The sequence below is a fragment of the Tachyglossus aculeatus genome, chromosome 2, assembly GCF_015852505.1.
Source record: "Tachyglossus aculeatus isolate mTacAcu1 chromosome 2, mTacAcu1.pri, whole genome shotgun sequence".
Lineage (NCBI taxonomy): Eukaryota > Metazoa > Chordata > Mammalia > Monotremata > Tachyglossidae > Tachyglossus > Tachyglossus aculeatus.
This window is the reverse complement of record NC_052067.1, coordinates 80,645,423-80,669,172: the sequence shown is the minus strand read 5'-3', so window position 1 is coordinate 80,669,172 and position 23,750 is coordinate 80,645,423. Positions and strand designations below refer to the sequence as shown.

At 44.9% G+C, this 23,750-nt stretch overlaps 1 protein-coding gene and 1 non-coding gene across 2 annotated transcripts in view; one reads left to right on the top strand and one right to left on the bottom strand.

Moving 5' to 3' along the window:
- MAP3K5 (mitogen-activated protein kinase kinase kinase 5) overlaps positions 1-23,750 on the bottom strand; it is a 227,557-nt gene that overhangs the window by 128,375 nt on the left and 75,432 nt on the right. The window contains exons 2-3 of the mRNA XM_038766261.1: positions 20,537-20,676; positions 6,445-6,468 (exon numbers count right to left, since the gene is read on the bottom strand). Coding sequence (XP_038622189.1) covers positions 6,445-6,468; positions 20,537-20,676 — 164 coding nt within the window. The remainder of the gene's footprint in view (positions 1-6,444; positions 6,469-20,536; positions 20,677-23,750) is intronic.
- Positions 11,780-11,917, top strand: LOC119924709. Its single transcript, XR_005449405.1, has one exon. It is a non-coding gene; the product is annotated as a small nucleolar RNA SNORA7 (small nucleolar RNA).

Genomic DNA, 23,750 nt, shown 5'->3' with positions numbered 1-23,750 from the left:
CCTTGTAACCCCCCAGTGCTTAGAACAGTGTTTTGCACATAGTGTTTAATAAATGCCATTCTTCTTCTTCTTCTTCTTATTATTATTATTATTATTATATCTCACCTCGACTACTGAATCAGCCTCCTTGCTGACCTATCTAACTTTTGCATTTCCCCTCTCTATCCCAAGCTTCACTCTGCTGCCAGGATCATTTTTCTAAAAAATCAATTTGGCAAACATTTTCCCACCAGCTTTAAAGCACTTAATCAGCTGTCTCTCTCCTACCTTTTCTTGCTCCTTTCCCACTATAGCCCAATAAGCACACTTCACTCCTCTAACACAAATGTACTTACTGTGCCTCGATCTTGTCTCTTACCATTGCTCACACTCTTCCTCTTCATATCTAGCTTCCTTCCTTGCATTAATAGGACATTTAAGATATGTACAAAAATGTCCTCCCGGAGCTTACTCTAGTGGGTAGGAAAGACACTAAAATGAATTACAGAAAGGAGAGAAAAAGAGATCAGTACTTGAGTTAGTACTTAAGTAATAAGTCTCTTTCCTCTCCAGTTCATACTTTCCTTGGCTACCCAGATCATTTTTCTGCATTTTAATAGTATTTATTAAGCCCTTATTATGTGCCAGGCACTGTACTGAGCACTGAGGTAGATATAAAATAATTAGGTTGGGCATAATCCAGGTCCCATGTGGGGCTCAGTCTTAATCCCCATTTTACAGATGAGGTAACTGAGGCATGGAGAAGTTAAGTGACTTGCCCAAAGTCACTCAGCATACAGATTGCCAAACTGGGATTAGAACCCAGGTCCTCTGATTCCCAGGCCCTTGCTCTTTCCATGAAGCCATGCTGTGTCACCTTGCATGTTTCTCCCTACTTCTCAATCAATCAACTGTACTTATTGAGAGCTTACTTTGTGCAGAACACTGTATTAGTGCTTGGGAAAGTGCAATTTAACAGACACATTCCTTCTCCATAACAAGCTTACAGACTAGGGGGGGAGGCAGACATCAATATAAATGGATAAATTACAGATATCTACATAAGTGCTCTGGGGCTGGGAGGGGGGATGAATAAATGGAGCAAGTCAGGGCAACGCAGAAGGGAGTGGAAGAAAAGGAAAAGAGGGCTTATTCAAGGAAGGCCTCTTGGAGGAGATGTGTGCTCAATATGGCTTTGAAGGAGAGGTGAGTAAATTGTCTGTCCAGTATGAAGAGGAAGGGCATTCCCAGCTAGAGGCAGGACATAGGCGAGAGGTTGGGGAAAAGATATACAAGATAGAGGTACAGTGAATATGTTGGCCTTAGAGGAACGAAATGTGCAGGCTCAAAAACCTCAAAGGGGTACCCATTCCTTTCCATATATGCAGAAACTCAGGAGCACTGGCTTAAAAATTCAGTTAATCAATCAACTGTATTCACTGAGGGCTTACTGTGTGTGCAGAGCACTGTACAAAGAAAACATTTGGGAGAGTAAATACATCAGAATTTATAGATTCCCTGCCCACAAGAGCTTACAATCTAGAGGGGATGCCAGACAGTTATACTGAGAGCTGAACTTTGGGCCTGGGGTTGGCCCCTGGAGTTGAAACTCTCCAGTTCCCTTCCATCTGCCCCAAAAATGATTCTGAAAGAGAATAATAATAACTATTATGGCATATGTTAAGCGCTTACTGCTCTGTCACTGTTAAGTGCTGAAGCAGCGTGGCTCAGTGGAAAGAGCCCGGGCTTTGGAGTCAGAGGTCATGAGTTCGAATCCCGGCTCCACCACAAGTCTGCTGTGTGACCTTGGGCAAGTCACTTAACTTCTCCGAGCCTCAGTTCCCTCATCTGTAAAAATGGGGATTAAGACTGTGAGCCCCACGTGGGACAACTTGATCACATTATATCCCCCCCAGCGCTTAGAACAGTGCTTTGCACATAGTAAGCGCTTAACAAATGCCATTATTATTATTATTATTATTATTATTAAACAGGTCAGATACAATCGATGTCCCACTGGGGCTCACAGTCCACGTAGAACAGGCATTTCATCTCCATTTTATAGTTGAGGAAAATGAGGCACAGGAAAGTTAAATGACTCACCCAGGGTCATATACAAACAGGCAATTAGCAGAGCCAGTATTAGAAGCCAAGTTCTCTGACCCCCAACCCAGGCTCTTTCCCCTAGGTTCCATTATCAGAGGTCTAAGGAACCTGTTAAGATAAAGGGTTTGGCCACTCTGCTCTACTTTATTGATGAAAAGGTCCCAAGAGACCTGGAGAACTTTCACTAAAGCCATGTCATTCCTTCTCTTTTATTTCAGAACTTTGCACAATCTCAAAAGATGATTCAATTGGTCTGATGTAACGTGTTGCTTACAACACCTTGCTCTAATTCCAGATGCTTGAAGACAAACTTTTTTAATGAAGCTGTGCACTACCATTACAGTTAAAGAAGATGGATCTGTTCCCTTAATTGACCCCATTCTCAGCCACACAGCATTTATGTGCATATCTGTAATTTATTTTAATGTCTGTCTCCCCTGCTAGACTGTAAGCTTCTTGTGAGCAGGAAACATGCCTACCAACTCTGCTATACTGTACTCTCTCAAGTGCGTAGTACAGTGCTCTGCATACAGTAAGTGCTCAAAAAATATAATTGCTTGATTAATTAATAGAAGTTAAGCTGATGTTTTCACCCTGCATGTCAGGCTGAGGTGGAGTTGGGAAAGTAGGGTATACGCAATACCACCAGCCACGCCAGCCCAGTATTTCTAGGGCCACTTCTTTGAACCAACACTCCCCCAGCCAAGATGGCAAGCCCAGGCTGGCAGCAGGAACAGTGACTCTCATGGGGCATAGTGGATAGAGCAATCAATCAATCAATCGATCGTATTTATTGAGCGCTTACTGTGTGCAGAGCACTGTACTAAGCGCTTGGGAAGTACAAGTTGGCAACATATAGAGACAGTCCCTACCCAACAGTGGGCTCACAGTCTAGAAGGGGGAGACAGAGAACAAAACCAAACATATTAACAAAATAAAATAGAATAGATATGTACAAGTAAAATAAATAGAGCAATAAATACGTACAAACATATATACATATATACAGGTGCTGTGGGGAGGGGAAGGAGGTAAGATGGGGGGATGAAGGGGGGGCAAGGGGGAGAGGAAGGAGGGGGCTCACTCTGGGAAGGCCTCCTGGAGGAGGTGAGCTCTCAGTAGGGCCTTGAAGGGAGGAAGAGAGCTAGCTTGGCGGATGTGCGGAGGGAGGGCATTCCAGGCCCGGGGGATGATGTGGGCCGGGGGTCAACGGCGGGACAGGCGGGAATGAGACACAGTGAGGAGTTTAGCGGCAGAGGAGCAGAGGGTGCGGGCTGGGCTGGAGAAGGAGAGAAGGGAGGTGAGGTAGGAGGGGGCGAGGTGATGGGGAGCCTTGAAGCCCAGGGTGAGGAGTTTCTGCCTGATGCACAGATTGATTGGTAGCCACTGGAGATTTTTGAGGAGGGGAGTAACATGCCCAGAGCGTTTCTGGACAAAGACAATCCCGGCAGCAGCATGAAGTATGGATTGAGGTGGGGAGAGACACGAGGATGGGAGATCAGAGAGAAGGCTGATGCAGTAGTCCAGACAGGATAGGATGAGAGCTTGAACGAGCAGGGTAGCGGTTTGGATGGAGAGAAAGGGCGGATCTTGGCAATGTTGCGGAGCTGAAACCGGCAGGTTTTGGTGACGGCTTGGATGTGAGGGGTGAATGAGAGAGCGGAGTCGAGGATGACACCAAGGTTGCATGGGCCTGGATGTCAAAAGGTCATGGTTTCTAATCCCGGCTTTGCCACTTGTGGGCTTTGTGACCCTGAGCAAGTCACTTCACTTCTCTGTCTCTCAGTTACTTCATCTTTGAAATGGGGATTGAGACTGTGAGCCTCACGTGGGGCAGGGACCGTGCCTAACCCCATTTGCTTAGTACAGTGCCTGGCACATAGTAAGTGCCCAATACATACCATATTTATTAATGATTATTATTGTAGTTCTGGGATGGATTTCTCTGGGGAAGAGGGGCAAGCGTTCCATTATTTCAACAGTACCAGCAAAACCTCTAGTGAAATTAGGAGCAAGAACCTGCCCCGAGAATCAGGAGTAAATAGAACTGTACCAGCGAGAGAAGTACACCCGACACTTATCAATAAATGGAAAATGAGTTGACACTTCAACTTGAAACTGTGCATCAAAGATTTATAGCTGGTTCCTCACATCGTAAGCATTTAGGGATACAAACCCTTCATGGCTGATGTGTACCGGAGGGCTGCAAATTATTAGTTAAGCAGGAATACAACGAACTCTTTCTTTCCTTATGTGTCGTCTCTTTCTATTTGCTCTCTCACTTTCCCTGGGCAGAACAAACCAGGGCTTACTTTGTGCTGGGAGCAGTGCCAGGACGCTGAGTGCCCACACCTCGCCCACTGCCCCCAGCTGTATTTTCCCAGCCAGAACACTTGAACCGGGTAGACAGGGGAGGGCTTGAGGGGCAGGAGTAGATCACTTTCTAAGACCGAGTGTTACAAAAGGAGCAGCCACCAGTAAGTCCATGCATCCATTCAATCAATCATATTTATTGAGCGCTTACTATGTGCAAAGCACTGTATGAAGCGCTTGGGAGAGTCCTGAACTGGGGATTTCCATTCAGCTGGGTGGCTGGGCAGCTGGGTACTGACGTAGCTCAGAAGTCTCAAAGAGGCCAGGTCTGTTTATTGTTATTTGGTACTCTTCCAAACCTTCTCAGGGTCACACCTGGAGAGTTTTCAGTACCCTACCAGTCTCAACTATAGGAGGAAGAGTCAAGCAGAGGCATAATCATTCCTTTCCTAGCTTGGCCAGTGGCTGGCAAGTGGAAGGCAATCTGCTACAAGTCAAAACTCACCTGTGCTGGGCAGCAGCGGCATGGAAGAGAGTCGAGGGTGGAGACTCAAGTTGACTGTGTGGAAGGAGTCAATGGTGTACTCTCCAAGCGCTTAGTACAGTGCTCTGCACACAGTAAGCGCTCAATAAATATGATTGAATGAATGAATGAATGAATAAACCACTTCTGTGATTTTATCAAGAAAGCTCTAAGGATATACTACCCGAACGATTGAAGATGGAGGTGGGGGATTCTGGGAGAGATGCGTCCGTGGCGTCATTATGGGTCGGAGACGACTCCACAGCGTAAGAGAAGACTCTCCCAAGTGCTTAGTACAGTCCTCTGCACACAGTAAGCATTTAATATATACAACTGAACTGAATGAATGCCTCTGTCCACAAGTTCTACGACACTGTCTTCAGGTCCTGGGGCTGGCCCCACCCAAAAGCCTGCATCTCACAGAGTTTAGGCCACAAGAAGAAATTTTGTGGTCAAATACCAGGAGTCCTGGTATGTACTGGCAGCATGGCTTAGTGGAAAGAGCATGAAACTGGGAGTCAGGAGACCTGGGTTCTAACCTCAGCTTGGCTAATGAACTGCTGTGCATTGGGCAAATCACTTAACTTCTCGGTGCCTCAGTTTTATCCATAAAAAGAAAATAAGATACCACCTCTCCCTGCCTCTTAAAATTATGAGCCCCGGTTGGGACAGGGACTGTGCCTGATCCGATTATCCTGTATCTATCCCAGTCTGTAGCACAGTACTTGGCACAGAGTAAGAGCTAAAGGATGGAGCCTCATTCCATGGCATTTCTCAGAGTCCTTTTCTCCCCATTCACCTCACCCCTTTCTTTCCCTAACATTTTTCTGATCACTACTACTGCCCTCATACTTAGTAAGAACCACCTTCTAGACTGTAAGCCCGTTGCTGGATAGGGACCATCTCCATATATTGCCGACTTGTACTTCCCAAGTGCTTAGTACAGTGCTCTGCACACAGTAAGCGCTCAATAAATACGACTGAATGAATGATTGAACCAAAGCAAACTATATGAAACAGGCTTACCATCTGAAACTTCCAAAACTGCTTTTGTGGCATTTAAAGTGCTCCCTATTCACTTTAGAAATGATAATTTTCTACAAACATAAACATACACTGCTGTAAAAGAGCACAGTTAGACTCAGTTTGATTTTCCCAGGCCCCTTGGGAATTTGCATTCTTTATTTCAGCTTATTAGGGTACAGATCACTGTTTGGAAAGTTACTCTAGGGGCTTGAAGAGTGTCTGTCATTCCCCCAAAGTTCCAGCTTTGCTCCTAGAGACTGGTTTCTGTCTTGGGAGAATCTGACTGATTATCTGAGTTAATATTTGACTGAAGAATATGGGCAAGAACAAGTAAAATAATAAAGCTATTGTTAGAATTTTAGGTATCCAGAAATGGTAGACAATTACACTGACCTTGATGTTAGCAAATAGGAGCATATGGTTCATGAGAAAGAGAAAATTAGAGATCTAGAGGAACATTAACATTAGAAATTCCAAGTAAAATAACTCATACTCACAGTATTTTTCTGGCAAATAATTTCCTGAAAAATAAAAAAAAATATTTTCAAAAACCCAAATTTGGTCAACAAAATCAGAAAGTCTAAAAGCTTCATACATTGTGTTCCCTGTCTTGGAAGAGCACTATACTAAGTGCTGTAAAGAGTTACAAAGGGCATCGATCAATCAATCAATGCATAGTATTTATTGAATGTAGAGCTCTGTACTAAGCACTTGGGAGAGTAGACATGATAGTTGGTAGACACGATCCCTGCCCTCAAGGAGCTTACAGACTAGCAGGTTTAGGAGACGTGGTCCCACTTCGGCAGAGTTTGCAATCTAACAATAATAATAACAATAATGTTGGTATTTGTTAAGTGCTATGTGCCAAACACTGTTCTAAATGCTGGGGCAGATACACAGTTATCAGGTTGTCACACATGAGGCTCACAGTCTTAATCCCCATTTTACAGATGAGGTCACTGAGGCACAGGGAAGTTAAATGACTTGCCCAAGGCCACACAGCTAAGTGGCAGAGCCGGGATTAGAACCCATGACCTCTGACTCCCAAGTCCGGGCTCTTTCACTGAGCCATGCTGCTTCTCTAATGTGGGGACTGACTAAGCACTACTAAAAGGAACATCAAAACATTACATCATTAATTAAGATGTGCAGGGTGGACTGGGAACATGTCTACCAACTCCATTAACTCTCCCAGGTGCTTAGTACAGTGATCTATATATAGTAAGTGCTCAACAAAAACCAGTGATTCATTGATTGAGAAACATGCAAAGATTATGTTATAAGGGTGGTGAAAAGGGTAAAAGAGAAGCAGCAAATACAGAAGCAGTGTGGCTCAGTGGAAAGAGCACGGACTTTGGAGTCAGAGGTCATGGGTTCAAATCCCAGCTACGCCAGCTGTCAGCTGTGTGACTTTGGGCAAGTCACAACTTCTCTGTGCCTCAGTTACCTCATCTGTAAAATGGGGATTAAGACTGTGAGCCCCCCGTGGGACAACCTGATCACCTTGTAACACCCCAGAGCTTAGAGCAGTGCTTTGCACACAGTAAATGCGTAATAAATGCCATTATAAAAGCTAGGGAAAGGGCTACTGGAGTGACTGAAATTGCGAGAGGCTGGTGGGGCCAATTCTGGTAAAGCTTCGAGGAGGAGTTTGAGACTCAGTTTTGTAGGAGCAGAAGGGTCCATTCTGGTAGAAAAGTCTGAGGTGGGCATTAGAGAAAGAGAAGCTAAAGAAGGTGAAGAATAAAGAGGGTGCACGAGAAAACCAGTCTGGTGGCCAGGCTGGAGTTAAGAACATGAGTGAACCAGGCCGTGGGGAAATATGAGGCAGTTGGGTTAGGAACTAGACCACTGATGGAAGCCTCAACATTTGTGCGCAGCAGGAGATTGTGCAAGCCATGGCAAGGTTTGAAGAACAAAACTGGTACGCTAGAAAGACAATGATTCCTGCCACTATGTAGGGTTTACCAGAGTGGGGAATGGCGGGAAAATGCACACAGTTAGCCCTCCTCAGGATTGCACCTGGACAGTTTCCAATACTCTACCAGTCTCAACCCTCTCAGGATTGCACCAGGAGAGTACTGGAAACTAGTAGTCTCGACTACGGGACGGAGAGTCAAGCCGAGGCATAGCCATTCCATTCCTGGCTTGGGAAGTGGCTAGCGGGAGGAAGGCAATCTGCTACAGGTCAAAGTCTCACCTGTGCTGGGCAGCAGCAGCATGGGAGAGAGTCGAGGGAAGAGACTCAAGCTGACTGCGCGGAAACAGGCAACGGTAAACCACTTCCGTATTTTTTCCCATGAAAACTCTACGGCTACACTACCAGAACAGCTGCAGATGGAGGTGGGTGTTTCAGGACAGATGTCCCCATGGAGTCACTACGGTTTGGACACGACTCGACAGCATAATGCAAGACAAGACAAGCAAGACAAGTTAGGTTTGTGGCTTGGGGGCTTAGAGTTATGGCAATAGAGATGAAGAGTGGATTACAGAAATATTCAGAAAACGCAGGACTTCCAGATGGCTTAAAGGTGGAGAACAAAGCACAGGTCCAAGTAAACTAACATTTTGCTCAAAATTTACAGAGTTAAAATGCCATTTTTAAATGGCTCCTTCACTGTCCCTCGCATTTTATGCAATATATTAGAATGAGAAAATACAGGAACCCCTTGAGTTAGGACATTTTGAGTTACAACAAATGGCACCTATGACATGTCTAAATTTACACTGTTTCAGGTTTACAACACGTCGATTTCAACTTCGCAACACCAGTCTCCTTAAAAGGATTATTTTCGATGGTATGGCCAGTTAGTGGAGCATGAGCCTCAGGAAACTGGAGAAACAGTTTTAGAAGTTGGTAGCGGGGAGAAGGGTGCGATGAATGGGGGAGAATGTTTAAGGTGAGGAGTGGAGGGGAATCCGAAGAGGTCTGGGGTTGGAAGGGTGGAGAAGGGGAGAGGAGAGTTTCTCTGATGGTCAGATGGAGTTAAATAGGGGAGTTGACATAACTGTGGGCAGGGGTTGTGTTGACCATCTCTATTGCATTGTACTCTTCCTAGTGTTTAGGAATAATAATGATAATAATAATTGTGGTACTTGTTAAGCACTTATTATGTCCTAAATGCTGGGGTGTATACAAGCAATTTGGGTTGGACACAGTCCCTGTCCCACATGGGGCTCACAGTCTCCATCCCCATTTTACCAATGAGGTAGCTGGAGCACAGAAAAGTGTCTTGCCCAAGGTGTCACAGCCGACAAGTGGGAGAACCAGGATTAGAACCCATGACCTTCTGGCTCCCAGGCCCGTGTTCTATCCACTATGCCACACTGTTTCTCTACTGTATGGTAGTGTCTGTACAAAGTCAGAACTCAAGAAATATCACTGATTGACCGAATTAGATAAAAGTCCTATCCTACCATGCAGATTTCAATATAGGGAAGCAGTGTAGCCTAGTGGACAGAGCACATGTCCGAGCATCAGAAAGACCTAGGTTCCAATCCCAGCTCTGCCACTTGTCTGCTGTGTGACCTTGGGCAAGTCACTTCACTTTTCTGTGTGTCAGTTACCTCATCTGTAAAATGGGAAAGAAGACTATGAGCCCTATGTGGTAAAAATAACAATAATAATAATAATATTGATGGCATTTATTAAGCACTTACTATGTGCAAAGCACCGTTCTAAGCACCGGGGGAGTTATAAGGTGATCAGGTTGTCCCACGGGGGGCTCACAGTCTTAATCCCCATTTTACAGATGAGGGAACCGAGGCCCAGAGAAGTGATTTGCCCAAAGTCACACAGCTGACAAGTGGCAGAGTTGGGATTTGAACCCATGACCTCTGACTCCAAAGCCCGTGCTCTTTCCACTGAACAACACTGCTTCTCGGTACATGGCCTGTGTTCAACCTGATTAGCTTGTATCTTCTCCAACACTTAGTACGATGCCTGGCACACAATAAACACTTAACATATATCACTGAAATATATATGTATACATAACATATACACATATATGCATGTATATATATATATATATATTACTGATAATTGACTGATAAATAACTGTGTAATTTTGGGCAAAGTAGGGTACCCAGTCTTGGTTCAGGTATTAATCCCCAATTTTCGATACTATTCTTGTGAGAAAATTGGCTTTGATTAGCAACATTTCAATTTAAGATACGGTTTTCAGAACTAACTGCATCATAAATCTCATAACTGCCAATAAATCAATCAACAATGTCTAATGAGCATCCACACTGGAAGCAGAAAACCGTACTATCCATTTGAAGAGTATAATAGAATTAGTAGTCACGATCCCTGCCCCCAAAAACCATACAATCTAGCAGGGGAGAGAGACACTAAAATAGACTACAGCTAGGTGGACAAAGGAAATGGCCAAAAGCCCATGAGTCGATGCTAAGATGACCTGTAAGATATGTACATAAGCATCACTGGTGGTTTTAAATACTAAAGTGCTTAGGTGGTGAAGAAGTGGGGAGTGGCAGAAGAAGGGATATGAACTATGGAGAATAGAAATTAATCAAGGAAGGCCTCCTGGAGGAAGTGTGACTTCAGAAGGAGCTTCTGAAATCCTTTAGAAGTTCACAGTTGATCCAAATTAAAAGTTTCACAACCTAGATGCTGCAGCATGCTAGGACATCGTGGATAGCTTCCAGATGTACCACCTTAAAGTGCTTAGGAAGTTGGGGGGTGGCAAACTGGGGAGAAAGTTTAAGGCAAGGGATGGAGCGGGATCCTAAGAAGCCTGGAGTTGGAAAGGAAGAGAAGCGGGGGTGGTGGGTGGGAGGGTTATCTGGGGCTTAGGAAACAAACAAAATCAGGAGCTTGCGAATTTAGGTTTCTCCAGCTAGGCATCTTCCCTATGCTCTCTCTCCACCCTATGCCCCAATTCTCTAGCTTTCTGATGAAAGCAGGCAAGGAACAGAAGTGCCCAAAGCCTGCTAAACCACCCTGCTTTAGGGGTAACCCAGCCACAAAAAGTTGGGAAGCTCAGATCCATACCACCTTAATTAGTTATCTATTTTACATTTTAGCAGAAACATCTTGGGTGCAGACTCCCTTTTATTGGGAAAAATGTTGTTTTAGTAGTATGTGGTACTATCTAAATGAAGGAACTTTAATATTCTATAATTGACGCTCCTCTGTGACAACTAGGAGTGGAAAATATTTTATGATTTTTTTTTAAAGAAAAACATCTTTCATCCTACAGCTGGTCACTGGGACCTCAAATTATGTTCAAACTGCTTGGGCAGAACAGTAAGCAGCTTATTTTGTGCTGAGGAAAATAAACTTGAATTATGAATCCTTCATATGCATTACAACACTGAGTTACGCCAATACTGACTTGCTCAAAGTTTGAGAGAACCCAGCTGTGCAGACCATTTATAAAGTAAAAAATAAAATGTTCTCCATGCTATAATTGTTTGGCTTCACCATCTTCATATTTCGTTCCTGTGAAAAGAACCTCCAGTCCATTGAACATTTTATTCATTCTTACCCTACTCTTACAGATAAATACCCTAACATGCAGTTAATGATGGGAATACTGAAAAACATGCCAAAGGGAATTAGTCAGTCTCCTCAGAGACACAATTAGGAATAGAATCCCTATTGTAATCCTCAGGTTTCCAGATCTGGCTGTTATACAACTGCATTAAGCCCTGTCCCCATCTCACCTAAGGATTGGTTTCAAGCTCTCCCTTCTGTAGCCTCTGGAAGAATTAAACCACTGAGTTTTTCCTCCTGGTGTCTTGAGTACTACTGGAAGTGCAGTAGTGGAGAGGTACTTTTTAACTTCTTCTAGGCAGCTGAATTCCCTCTCAGGGTAGCATCTGGAGAGTTTCCAATACTCTACCAGTCTCAACTATGGGAGGGAGAGTCAAGCAGAGGCCTACCCATTCCATTCCTAGTTTGGGCAGTGGCTAGTGAGTGGAAGGCAATCTGCTACAAGTCAGAACGATTGCAGATGGAGGTGGAGTGTTCTGGGAGAGATGTGTCCATGGTGTCGCTATGGATCAGGGACAACTCGACGGCATAAGACAAGACAGGCAGCTGAAGGCTCAAATCAGGGCTTTACGTCATTTCAGGGGCCACGGACAGATGTCGGGTGTGCGTCTCTGTCAGGACTCTCTCTTCACTGCCCACTTTTGCTACCAATCCTAAGAATGGGGCTAAAGTCGGCTACAGGCACTAGGTCCCAGGGCAATAAATCAATGGTATTTATTGAGGGCTTACTGAGTCAACTACTCTACTAGTCTATAGGGAGAGGGCTTCAGGACCAAATGATGTTATAACATCGCCTTCTGTAGATTCACAGCCCTCTGAAAGTGCCAGCAGCAACTGGATCTAACTTCTGACAAGATGAAAGCACTTTAAAATTATGTGCCTCCAGGACTGAAGGGGGTCAAACTGATGATGAAAGAACGCAGGCAGGATTCATTCATGCATTCGTTCATTCAATCGTATTTATTGAGCACTTACTGTGTGTGGAACACTGTGCTAAGAGCCGGGAGAGTACAATACAATAAACAAACATTCCCTGGCCACAACGAGAGTCTGTATCTACTAGTGGGGTTAAAACTCCAGCATATCTTCATCACGCTGCTTCTCTGTACAATCAAGTGCACTCTTCCCGCCGGAGTGCGGACAGCCTCGAGGGACTTGCAAGGATCACTGGGAAAATCCGGCAGAAGCTGGACCAACTCTTGGTTATCCATCAATCGATGGCATTTATTGAGTGCTTTCTGTATGCAGAGCACTGTACTAAGCACTTTGAAACATATAACAGAGTTGGTAGACATGTTCCCTGCCTAAAAAGAGCTTACGATCTAGAGGAAGAGACAGACATTAATATAAATTATGGCTATGTACATTAGTCTGTGGGGCTGAGCATGGGCTTAAAGGGTGCAAATCCAAGTGCAAAGGTGACACAGAAGGAAGAGGGAGTAGGAGAAATGAGCGCTTAGCAGGGAAGGGCCTCTTGGAAGAGATGTGATTTTAATAAGGCTTTGAAAGTGGGGAGAGTGATGGTCTGCTGTATATGAAAAAAGCAGGGGGCTCCAGGCCAGAGGAAGAACACGGGCAAGGGGTCGGCAGTGAGACAGACAGTGGTACAGTTGGTGAATTGAGTGGGCTGGGTTGTAGAAGAAAATCAGTGAGATAGGAAGAAAGGAGGTCAGCAAGGTGATTGATTGCTTTAAAGCCAAGGAGAAGGAGTTTCTGTTTGTCCCTGGTTTCAGGGGCTGCAGCTGGGCCCAGTCCCCTTGGGGATACCTGCAGGATGAAGCACACCGCAACTCCCGGGGACCTCCAGTCAGGAGGCTATGTTGGCTGGAAAAAACAGGTAGATGAGCTAGCTCTGTTTTTGCTAAGCATCCAGGCTGTGCTGGTAGTCTGGCCAGGTTGCCTCCTGTTTTAATGGCAGAAATTGGGGAAGGGGCAAGGAAAGCATGCTTAACCCGGGTGCCCCTGAAGCCTCAGCCAAGGAATTGGGTGACCTATTCAGTGAAATATCATACATTCCTGTACATTTGAATTCTAGTGCTAAACTACCTTAAGTTAACCTCTTGTATAGCTTTATATTCAATCAGTTACAATTATTGAGTTTGTACTGAGTGCTACATATTACACTAAGCATAGTAGCAAGCCAGCGATTAGAGCCTCAGACACATTACAGTATTCTAGTAACAACTGTACATTCATTTAAATATACACATATTTACACATATACACATACACTCTTTCTAATACACATATATGTACACACACACACAAATTCACTCTCTCTCTCTCCTCTCTCTCTCTCTATATATATACATATCCCTGTCCCTTATATATATATATACATACACATAAGGGACAGGGATGCATATACTTGTATATACTTATACATCCCTTTCCCTGGTATTCAAAGACAACATTCCTGGCAGGGAAGAACTCCCACTGAAAAGGCCAATGTGGGATCCACATTTCCGGCCCTTTGGGGCATACAGTTTGTCTCATACTATTGTGTTTATATTTGTAGTGCCTGGTGCTGTTTTCTCTTTTGCCTCCTAGTCTGTCTCCTTATAAAGCATCTGCTCAAAGGGAGCCACTCCTTTCTTGATGGAAGTGTTCCAGGAAAGCTTGTCCTCAGTAGTCTGACTTCAGCAACAGACTCCCAGTTTTCAGCTGGGATTCAGCATTGTCTGAGGGTTGTTTTTATTATTATTATTATTATTTCTACACATGCACGCATACATGTACAAACATGGCAATGAGTTGAATTAAAAAGCCAAGGAAAAAGCATCAACCCTGAATCCATTTTTTGAAGTGACTTCTTTGAGCAGAGAAGGGGGAGTTGGGAAGAGGAGCTCAATTTCTTGAACATGGAATAACATAATTATTATATTTCAACATGACCTAAGTCACCCCAAACTACCATATGTAGGGCTCTCCAGAGAAATAACTTGAGTTCCATTTATGCTGTAAAGGGCCAAACAGGACATGATATCTATTTAGGGTCAGTAATCTCTGAGCTTTAGTCTGTTCTGTTTCTCTTTAACCACCACTTCGATGATTAAGATTAAAGGAACTAAAATATCTTGGGGTTTGTTCATTAGCAACGCATGCATGCATAGCAGTCTCACGGTGTATCACATTTGCTTAATATTAGAATAATATCAATTATGACTGTGAAAAAGGAAAAAAATTCCTTTTGCCCACGATATTTTCTGCTTCTTAAGAAAGCCCTAAAAGAACAGCTGCAAAGTTTTTTGGTAAGTGCATTTGATTTTTCATTCCGGGTTGCCTGAACTGAATCACTCTGGAGCAAAATTATTTCAAATGACTTTTAGAAAACTGATTTTTGCAATAGTAAAATCTGATCACACTGCATATTGCAGTTTGGGTCAATTATTTTTCCTTAGAGCTGCAAAATTTATTTTGGATTTCTCTCGGTTTTCCTCATAAGAATCTGTTGCTATTCAGGGGCCCTCAGAAAGAACTAAGTCAAAGTCAGACTGCCAACACTACACACATTCAAGGCTTTTAAAGATGGCTATAAGTGATGGTGGTTATAAAGACAACTCTGATCTCATTTCTACCTTCACTCTTAGGTTACAGGGAGCTACTGTATACTTACTTTTGTTTATTCCTTTCCTATATTTTTGATTTATAGCTCCAGGCTCTGCAAACACCTAATGTGTTAGCACAACGATGGGCAGAGTTTATGTTTGCCCACTGTGGTATCAGGGCTACCAGTTCTTCATTGACCTTTCCGGACATATCTGTTCCCCCAGGTAACCTTCACTTTTAGTAGTGGCCCTGCTGAATATGAAGGCGAATAAACATACGTACATGGCGTATGTATGTATTTGAATTAGGTCAGTGATAAAGTGGCCAATCCAGTAGACAATTATTAAATTTTCTTTTGACCTAATCTAGATGGTTTTGTAAAACACTGGGACTCACACCCACTTCCCTTCACTCTCACTCAAGTATTCTGGCCAGTGAGAGGTGTAAGGTGTGGTCCTCCAGTTTGCCAAAACCTGTCCGGAAAAGGAGACTGGTTTAGTAGTCGGGGCTACTCTGATACAGGCTTGGATTTTGCATAGCAGATCTGCTACCCTCTTTAAAACCATGCCTCCCTTTGGGTCGTGATCATCTCTCCTCCTTTCCCCTATTTGGGCTCTTCCTGAAAACTATCAAGGCCACGGGATCAAAAGAAGCAACATGGCCTAGTGGACAAAGCACAGGCCTCAGAGTCAGAAAGACCTGGGATCTAATTCCGGCTTCGCCATTTGTCTGCTCTGTGAACTGGAGCAAGTCGCTTAACTGCTCTGTGCCTCAATGACCTCATCTGTAAAATGGGGATTAAGACTGTGAGCCCCAAGTGGGACATGGACTGTGACCAATCTGATTACCTTATAATAATAATGGTGGTATTTGTTAAGTGCTTACTATGTGCCAAGTACTAAGCGCTGAGGTAGGGGGATACAAGGTAATCAGGTTGTCCCACATAGGGCTCACAAACTTAATCCTCATTTTACAGATGAGGTAACTGAGGCACAGAGAAGTTAAGTGACTTGACCAAAGTCACACAGCTGACAAGTGGTGGAGCCAGCATTTGAACCCATGACCTCTGACTCCCAAGCTCATGCTCTTTCCACTGAGCCACGATGCTTCTCAATGTACCTTATATAATGTACCCTTATACGTACCCTAGTACTTACTAAAGTGCCTGGCATATAGTAAGCATTACTCAGCATGCTCAGCAGCATGGCTCAGTGGAAAGAGCCCGGGCTTTGGAGTCAGAGGTCACGGGTTCAAATCCCGGCTCCGCCAACTGTCAGCTGTGTGACTTTGGGCAAGTCACTTCACTTCTCCGGGCCTCAGTTACCTCATCTGTAAAATGGGGATTAACACTGTGAGCCCCCCATGGGACAACCTGATCACCTTGTAACCTCCCCAGCGCTTAGAACAGTGCTTTGTACATAGTAAGCGCTTAATAAATGCGATTATCATTATTATTATTATTAAGATACCATAAAAAATAGAAGAATCTGATTCCAAAGGTCATTTGACAGGACAATACTGCTCCAGTGTTGGATCCTCTTGGATGCTAGGTGAGCTGCACAGCTGGATCAACCAAAGCGAGTGCCAGACCATCTTGCTAGGCCCCTCAAATGAGCCACGATACAGATGATATCTTACGTAGCATGATGCAATAATGTCATCTCACCGCACCACACCTCTCCAGCAGGATGGGTGGCGGGGAAAGGAGGGAGATGAGGGTGGTCTTGGATCGCTGCTCGTGCCCAGCCAGGCAGCTGGGGCTGGATCAATCAATCAATCGTATTTATTGAGTGCTTACTGTGTGCAGAGATGGCCTGTGTGGTTTTGCGGGTCCACAAGGGGACCACAGCAGGGACAGTTCAGCTGAACTGAGGGGAAAACGGAGAGGCTCAAGGCTTGCCCTGCCCCTTCAGTGCCTCAGTGGTGCTTCCTGGAGCACCTCTCTCCCCCTTTCTTCAATTTTGCTTCTCTGTTTGCTCCTCCAAAAGCAGAGGATACTGCAGGGTTGGGGGAACGGAAAAAAAAAGGAGGTAGCATGAGAATCCTGGCATGGTGATACCTCACAGCACAGCAGGGTAGCACTCTGATGAAGAGAAGACAGGCATGCACCACTAGGGCATGCATGCATGAGCACACATGCACGCACGCACACACACACACCCACACGTAAACACTACATTTTGAGGCCAGGTGGGAGAGGTGGGGAGGAGAAATTTCCTCAGTCTGTAATAGGTGGGAGCAGATCCAGAAGGGGTCAGGTGGCTGCTTCTGTTGCTACCTCCAAGTACTCCGTAGCCCAGCCACCCACTCCTGTCCTGTCCTCCCAGCTCCTGCAGGGAAGCAATCAGTTCCCTGAGCTCTGGACATGCAAGCTCCTCTCTCCTGTTGTCCAGTAACTGCCTGCCCTAAGTGGCGAGGGATGAGAGCCTTAAAGGTCAGATGGGGTTCAGACACTAAGCAGAGCTGTACCATTCACGGGCCTCCGCTCAGCTTGGTGGATGTGGGGAGGGGGCAGGAGCAGCAAAGGAACCAGGACATGCCCGGGAGAGAGGCGGGGCACCATAGCCAGGCTCCCCATGAGAGCCCCTGAGTTCCATCAGCCGCCCCCTCCTTTACATGTAGGGGAAATTTAAAATGACTGCCATATTTAAAATGACTGCTGACAGCATCAGAGGATGCAGGGGGCAGGGAGGGCCAGGAGGCAATGACAGCTCCACCCTAAGCCCTCTAACAGCCTGCAGGTGTGACGTTATTTTGGCCACCAACTCCACAATGTCTCCAGTAGCCGCTACCTTGGTAGGGTCAAGGAGGGTGCAATTGCACTGTCACGTGTCTTTGGTGAGGGGTGACTTGGGAGTCCCCTTAAACTGCCTTCCCGCCATGAGCCCCTGCACTAATCCAGGCCTGCTTGACAGTGGAGCTAGGTTTTCCACATGGATACAAAGGCCTCCACCCCTTTGGAAGACAAAGAGGCAACTCTGTTATACCATACTCTTCCAAGCTGTTTCCCTCTATTCATTCATTCGTTCAGTCATATTTATTGAGCACTTACTGTGTGCAGAGCACTGTACTAAGCACTTGGGAAGTACAAGTTTGCAACATATAGCAACGGTCCCTACCCAACAGCGGGCTCACAGTCTAGAAGGGGGAGACAGACAACAAAACAAAACATATAAACCAAATAAAATAAATAGAATAAATACGTACAAGTAAAATAAATAAAGAGTAATAAATATGTACAAACATATATACATATATACAGGTGATGTGGGGAGGGGAAGGAGGTAAGGTGGGGGGTGGGGAGCAGGGGTAGGGGGAGAGGAAGGGGGGGGCTCAGTCTGGGAAGTCCTCCTGGAGAAGGTGAGCTCTCAGCAGGGCTTTGAAGGGAGGAAGAGAGCTAGCTTGGCAGATGTGCGGAGGGAGGGCATTCTAGGCCAGGGGGAGGACATGGGCTGGGGGTCGACGGCGGGACAGGCGAGAACAAGGCACAGTGAGGAGATTAGTGGCAGAGGAGCGGAGGGTGCGGGCTGGGCTGGAGAAGGAGAGAAGGGAGCTGAGTTAGGAGGGGGCGAGGTGATGGACAGCCTTGAAGCTAAGGGTGAGGAGTTTCTGCCTGATGCGTAGGTTGATTGGTAGCCACTAGAGATTGTTGAGGAGGGGAGTAACATGCCCAGAGCGTTTCTGCACAAAGACGATCCAGGCAGCGGCATGAGGTATGAACTGAAGTGGGGAGAGACAGGAGGATGGGAGATCGGAGAGGAGGCTGATGCAGTAATCCAGTCGGGATAGGATGAGAGATTGAACGAGCAGGGTAGTGGTTTGGATGAAGAGGAAAGGGCGGATCTTGGCGATGTTGCAAAGGTGAGATCGGCAGGATTTGGTGACGGATTGGATGTGAGGGGTGAATGAGAGAGCAGAGTCGAGGATGACACCAAGGTTGCAGGTTTGTGAGACGGGAAGGATGGTAGTGCCATCAACAGTGATAGGAAAGTCAGGGAGAGAGCAGGGTTTGGAAGGGAAGATAAGGAGTTCAGTCTTGGTCATGCTGAGTTTTAGATGGCGGGTAGACATCCAGATGGAGATGTCCTGAAGGCAGGAGGAGATACAAGCCTGGAGGGAGGGAGAGAGAGCAGGGGCAGAGATGTAGATTTGGGTGTCATCAGCGTAGAGATGATAGTTGAAGCCGTGGGAGCGAACGAGTTCACCAAGGGAGTGAGTGTAGATAGAGAACAGAAGGGGACCAAGCACTGAACCTTGAGGAACCCCTACAGTAAGGGGATGGGAGGGGGAAGAGGAGCCCACAAAAGAGACTGCGAATGAACAGCCAGAGAGATAAAAGGAGAACCAGGAGAGGACAGAGTCTGTGGAGCCAAGGTTGGATAGCGTGTTGAGGAGAAGTGGATGGTCCACAGTGTCAAAGGCGGCTGAGAGGTCGAGGAGGATTAGGACAGAGTATGAGCCGTTGGATTTGGCAAGCAGGAGGTCATTGGTGACCTTTGAGAAGGCAGTTTCCGTGGAATGTAGGGGATGGAAGCCAGATTGGAGGGCGTCGAGGAGAGAGCTGTCGTTGAGGAATTCGAGGCAGCGTGTGTAGACGACTCGTTCAAGGCTGTCTAGACTGTCAATTCATTATGGGCAGGGAATGTGTCAGCTTACTGTTGTATTGTACTCCTCCAAGCGCTTAGTACAGTGTTCTGCACTCAGTAAGCGCTCAATAAAATCCTGACTCCACCACCTGTCAACTGTGTGACTTTGGGCAAATCACTTCACTTCTCTGGGCCTCAGTTAACTTGTCTGTAAAATGGAGATTAAGACTGTGAGCCCCATGTGGGACAATCTGATAACCTTGTATCTAAACCAACTTGTACTTCCCAAGCGCTTAGTACAGTGCTCTGCACACAGTAAGCGCTCAATAAATACGACTGAATGAATGAATGAATGAATAAACCAGTGCTTAGAACAGTGCTCAGCACATAGTAAATGCTTAACAAATACCAAATAACAAATACAGAAGTAGCATGGCTCAGTGGAAAGAGCACAGGCTTGGAGGTCAGAGGTCATAGGTTCTAATCCCGGCTCTGCCACTTGTCAGCTTTATGACTTTGGGCAAGTCACTTAACTTCTCTGAGCCTCTGTTACCTCATCTGTAAAATGGGGATTAAGACTGTGGGAAAACCTGATCACCTTGTATTCCCCCCAGCGCTTAGAACAGTGCTTCGCACGTAGTAAGTGCTTAACAAATGCCATCATTATTATTATTATTGCCATCATTATTATCAGCACTTAAAACAGTGCTTGGCACATAGTAAGCACTTAACAAATACCATTATTATTATTATTATTATTATTATTATTATTATTAAATACAAGTGAATGAATGAAAGAAAGCACTTAGTACAGCACTCTGCATACAATAAGCACCTGATAAATACAACTGACCAGTTGAATAATTAAAAGAGGCTTCGTTTCAAACCCTAACATCCGAGAATTTCAGGAAAGCCCAAGCAGAGGGTTACCTTCAAAGACTGCAGAGAGTCTGAATTGGTATCACAGTAGAGGATGATGTTGTTGGCCATGCTGAAGCTCTCCCTCACCCCAAGGTGGTAAAACAAGGACGGCTGCCGGAAAGCGTCGCTCATCTCCACCACAGCGATATCTGCAGAGAAAACACACAAACAGCCAATGGTCTTGAGATGGGGTGAGCTCTCGCGTCAGGCCTCGCTAGCAGATTCTGGTTCTGCTAGCAAATTAATGCAAGGAGGAAATGAAAAAAGGGAAGGGATTTTCCCCTTTCATCTATCGCTGAATTTCATATGCAATTATCCGGAAGTGGTTTCCGCCTTCACGGCTTGTGTTTCTTAAGCAGGAGATCGGGTGTCACTGAAGGAAAGGCTGTGATGGCTGACAGCAATTGGCCGTTCCCTTGAGTGTTTGGTTACAAGCATTTGAGCCCAGGAGAAAGCAAAAATCAAAAAGCTCGATGTTCACCTCCCGTAGATCATCAGCAGGTTTGGGCAGGATCTCAGCCCCATCTCTTGGTTGCAAAATTGAAGTGTTAGTTGATTCCAGGAATTGGAGAATGAAGGGGAGAATAATGGAGGCTAAAATAGATCTGTGCCAGTTTTGGGGTAGAGAGGCAGGCTCAAATTGCTAACTCCACAGAGATTTAAAAAAAGTAAAATAAAAATAAAATAATTCACATCCCAAGCAGCACATACTTTTTTTCCCTATTTGGAGCCTAAGGGATTTAAAAAATAATAATTGTGGTATCCGTTAAGCACTTACTATGTGGTAGACACCTTACTAAGCGCTAGAGGATAAATTGAGTTGGACACAGTCCCTGTCCCACATGGGGCTCAGTCTGAATCCCCATTTTACAGATGAGACAACTGAGCCCCAGAGAAGTTAAGTGACTTGCCCAAGGTCACAAAGCAGATAAGTGGTAGATCCAGGATAAGACTCCAGATCCTCTGCATCTCAGACCTGTACTCCATCCACTAGGCCATGCTTCCTGGAGTAATCTTCTGGGGGGTCATCTACCATTCTTTCATCCAAAAACCAATACACGACTGAAATGATTCATGTTCCCTTCACCCACACACTCCATCTGTCTCTGGAACCTCCTTTGCCGCCTCCTCTCACTGGGGCCTACTATGCTCTGTCAGTCAAAATGAATTAAGACTGAACGACAACAAAAGTTTGAGAGGATGGTGTCAAATACGCCTGAGGGTGCAAGTGAAAATGTCAGCTTGCTAGAAATTTCTCTTCGGAAAAAAAAAGGGGTCAATGGCCACTGCAGCTAATCTAGACATTTCAGGTTAAATGGATAACTTATCATGGAAACTCCCGGGAGGTTTTCAACTCAAGGGGTGGAACCACGCACCGAACGGTTATAATGCTGCCAAAGGAAAGGAAAATGTTTTCATAAACCTGTACTTCTAAAATATAAAAGCAGGCCACACCTATTTTTCTGGGCACTGTATCCTCTTTTGCTGTGCTTAACAGACAGCTAGTAGGGCAGCAAAAATAAAAAACTTGCTACTCCATTAATTCTGTCTCATTACAAATATGGAAAAACCATAATCTTCGGTCGAGGTGGTGTTTTACGCTAGTGGTTCTATTGCTTAAATGAAGAAAAATAGAGTCCCTAGTGAAGCAATGTTCCGATAAGGGCCCACATGGCTATCTGTGTCCTTCCCTGGAGTAAAGGTCAATAACAAGGAAAGAATGATAGAACGGCTGCAAAGATCAGTACAGGACTCCTATAATGATCCTGACAAAGACAGACCTGCAGCCTATTTTATCAACAAATTTGCCCTTCGCACTTCAGTGGCTCACTAAATAATGATATGCATTGAATATACAACATTAATTAGTCCAGAGGACATCTTTATGAACATAATGGAATCAAAGTCATTGCAATGAGCCCTCTAAGACAGGTCTCATGTATCCTTAGTCTAAACGTGACAGTCAATTCATTCATTCATTCATTCATTCAATCGTATTTATTGAGCGCTTACTGTGTGCAGAGCACCGTACTAAGCACTTGGGAAGTACAAGTTTGCAACATATAGAGACGGTCCCTACCCAACAGCGGGCTCACAGTCTAGAAGGGGGAGACAGACAACAAAACAAAATATATAAACCAAATAAAATAAATAGAATAAATATGTACAAGTAAAATAAATAAATAAAAAGAGTAATAAATATGTACAAACATATATACAGGTGCTGTGGGGAGGGGAAGGAGGTAAGGTGGGGGGATGGAGAGGGGGAGTAGGGGGAGAGGAAGGAAGGGGCTCAGTCTGGGAAGGCCTCCTGGAGGCATCAAAGAAGTCGAGAAGGTAATGAAGGGCTAAGAAAACAGTGCACATTCTACCCTCAAATTTAACGACCCTAATAGAAAAGATTGTGAACAGGACCAAAAAATGCAGTGGCTCGTCACTTACTACTAAGACAGACTTGGCACGGAGAGAAGAATGAAGCCCTTGAGCTTACGTGCTGTCAATCCCTTGATAGTGTTGGGAGGACTTTCCCAAGATATTTCACTTCTTGGGTCCATCTTCCTGCCTCAAGTTTCCCAACACTGGAAAATGATTGATTATTACTATCTACTGGCTTATCAACAGCCATCCAATCAATCAATCAGTCATTGTTATTGAGTGTTTACTGTGTGCAGAGCACTGTACTAAGCACTAGGAAGAGTACAACATTAACAGAGTTCGTAGACAGGTTCCCTGCCTAGAGAAGCAGCATGGCTCAGTGGAAAGAGCACAGGCTTTGGATTCAAAGGTCATGGGTTCAAATTCCGGCTCTGCCAATTGCCAGCTGTGTGACTTTGGGCAAGTCACTTCACTTCTCTGTGCTTCAGTTCCCTCATCTGTAAAATGGGGGTTAAGACTTTCAGCCCCCCGTGGGACAACCTGATCATCTTGTAACCTCCCCAGCACTTAGAACAGTGCTTTGCACATAGTAAGTGCTTAATAAATGCCATTATTATTATTATTATTATTATTATTAACGAGCTTTTAGTCTAGAGGTCCTTCTAACTCCCAGGCCCGGGCCCTAGACCACACTGCTTCTCAACTATTTCAGTTATTAAATCATTGCCTTATTTTCAATGCCTTTTGAGGAACACTGGCATAACTTTTGTATTTATAGTAATGTCTGCCTCCCTCTTTAGACTGTAAGCTCATTATGGCAAGGGAATGTGTCTGTTATGTTGTTTTA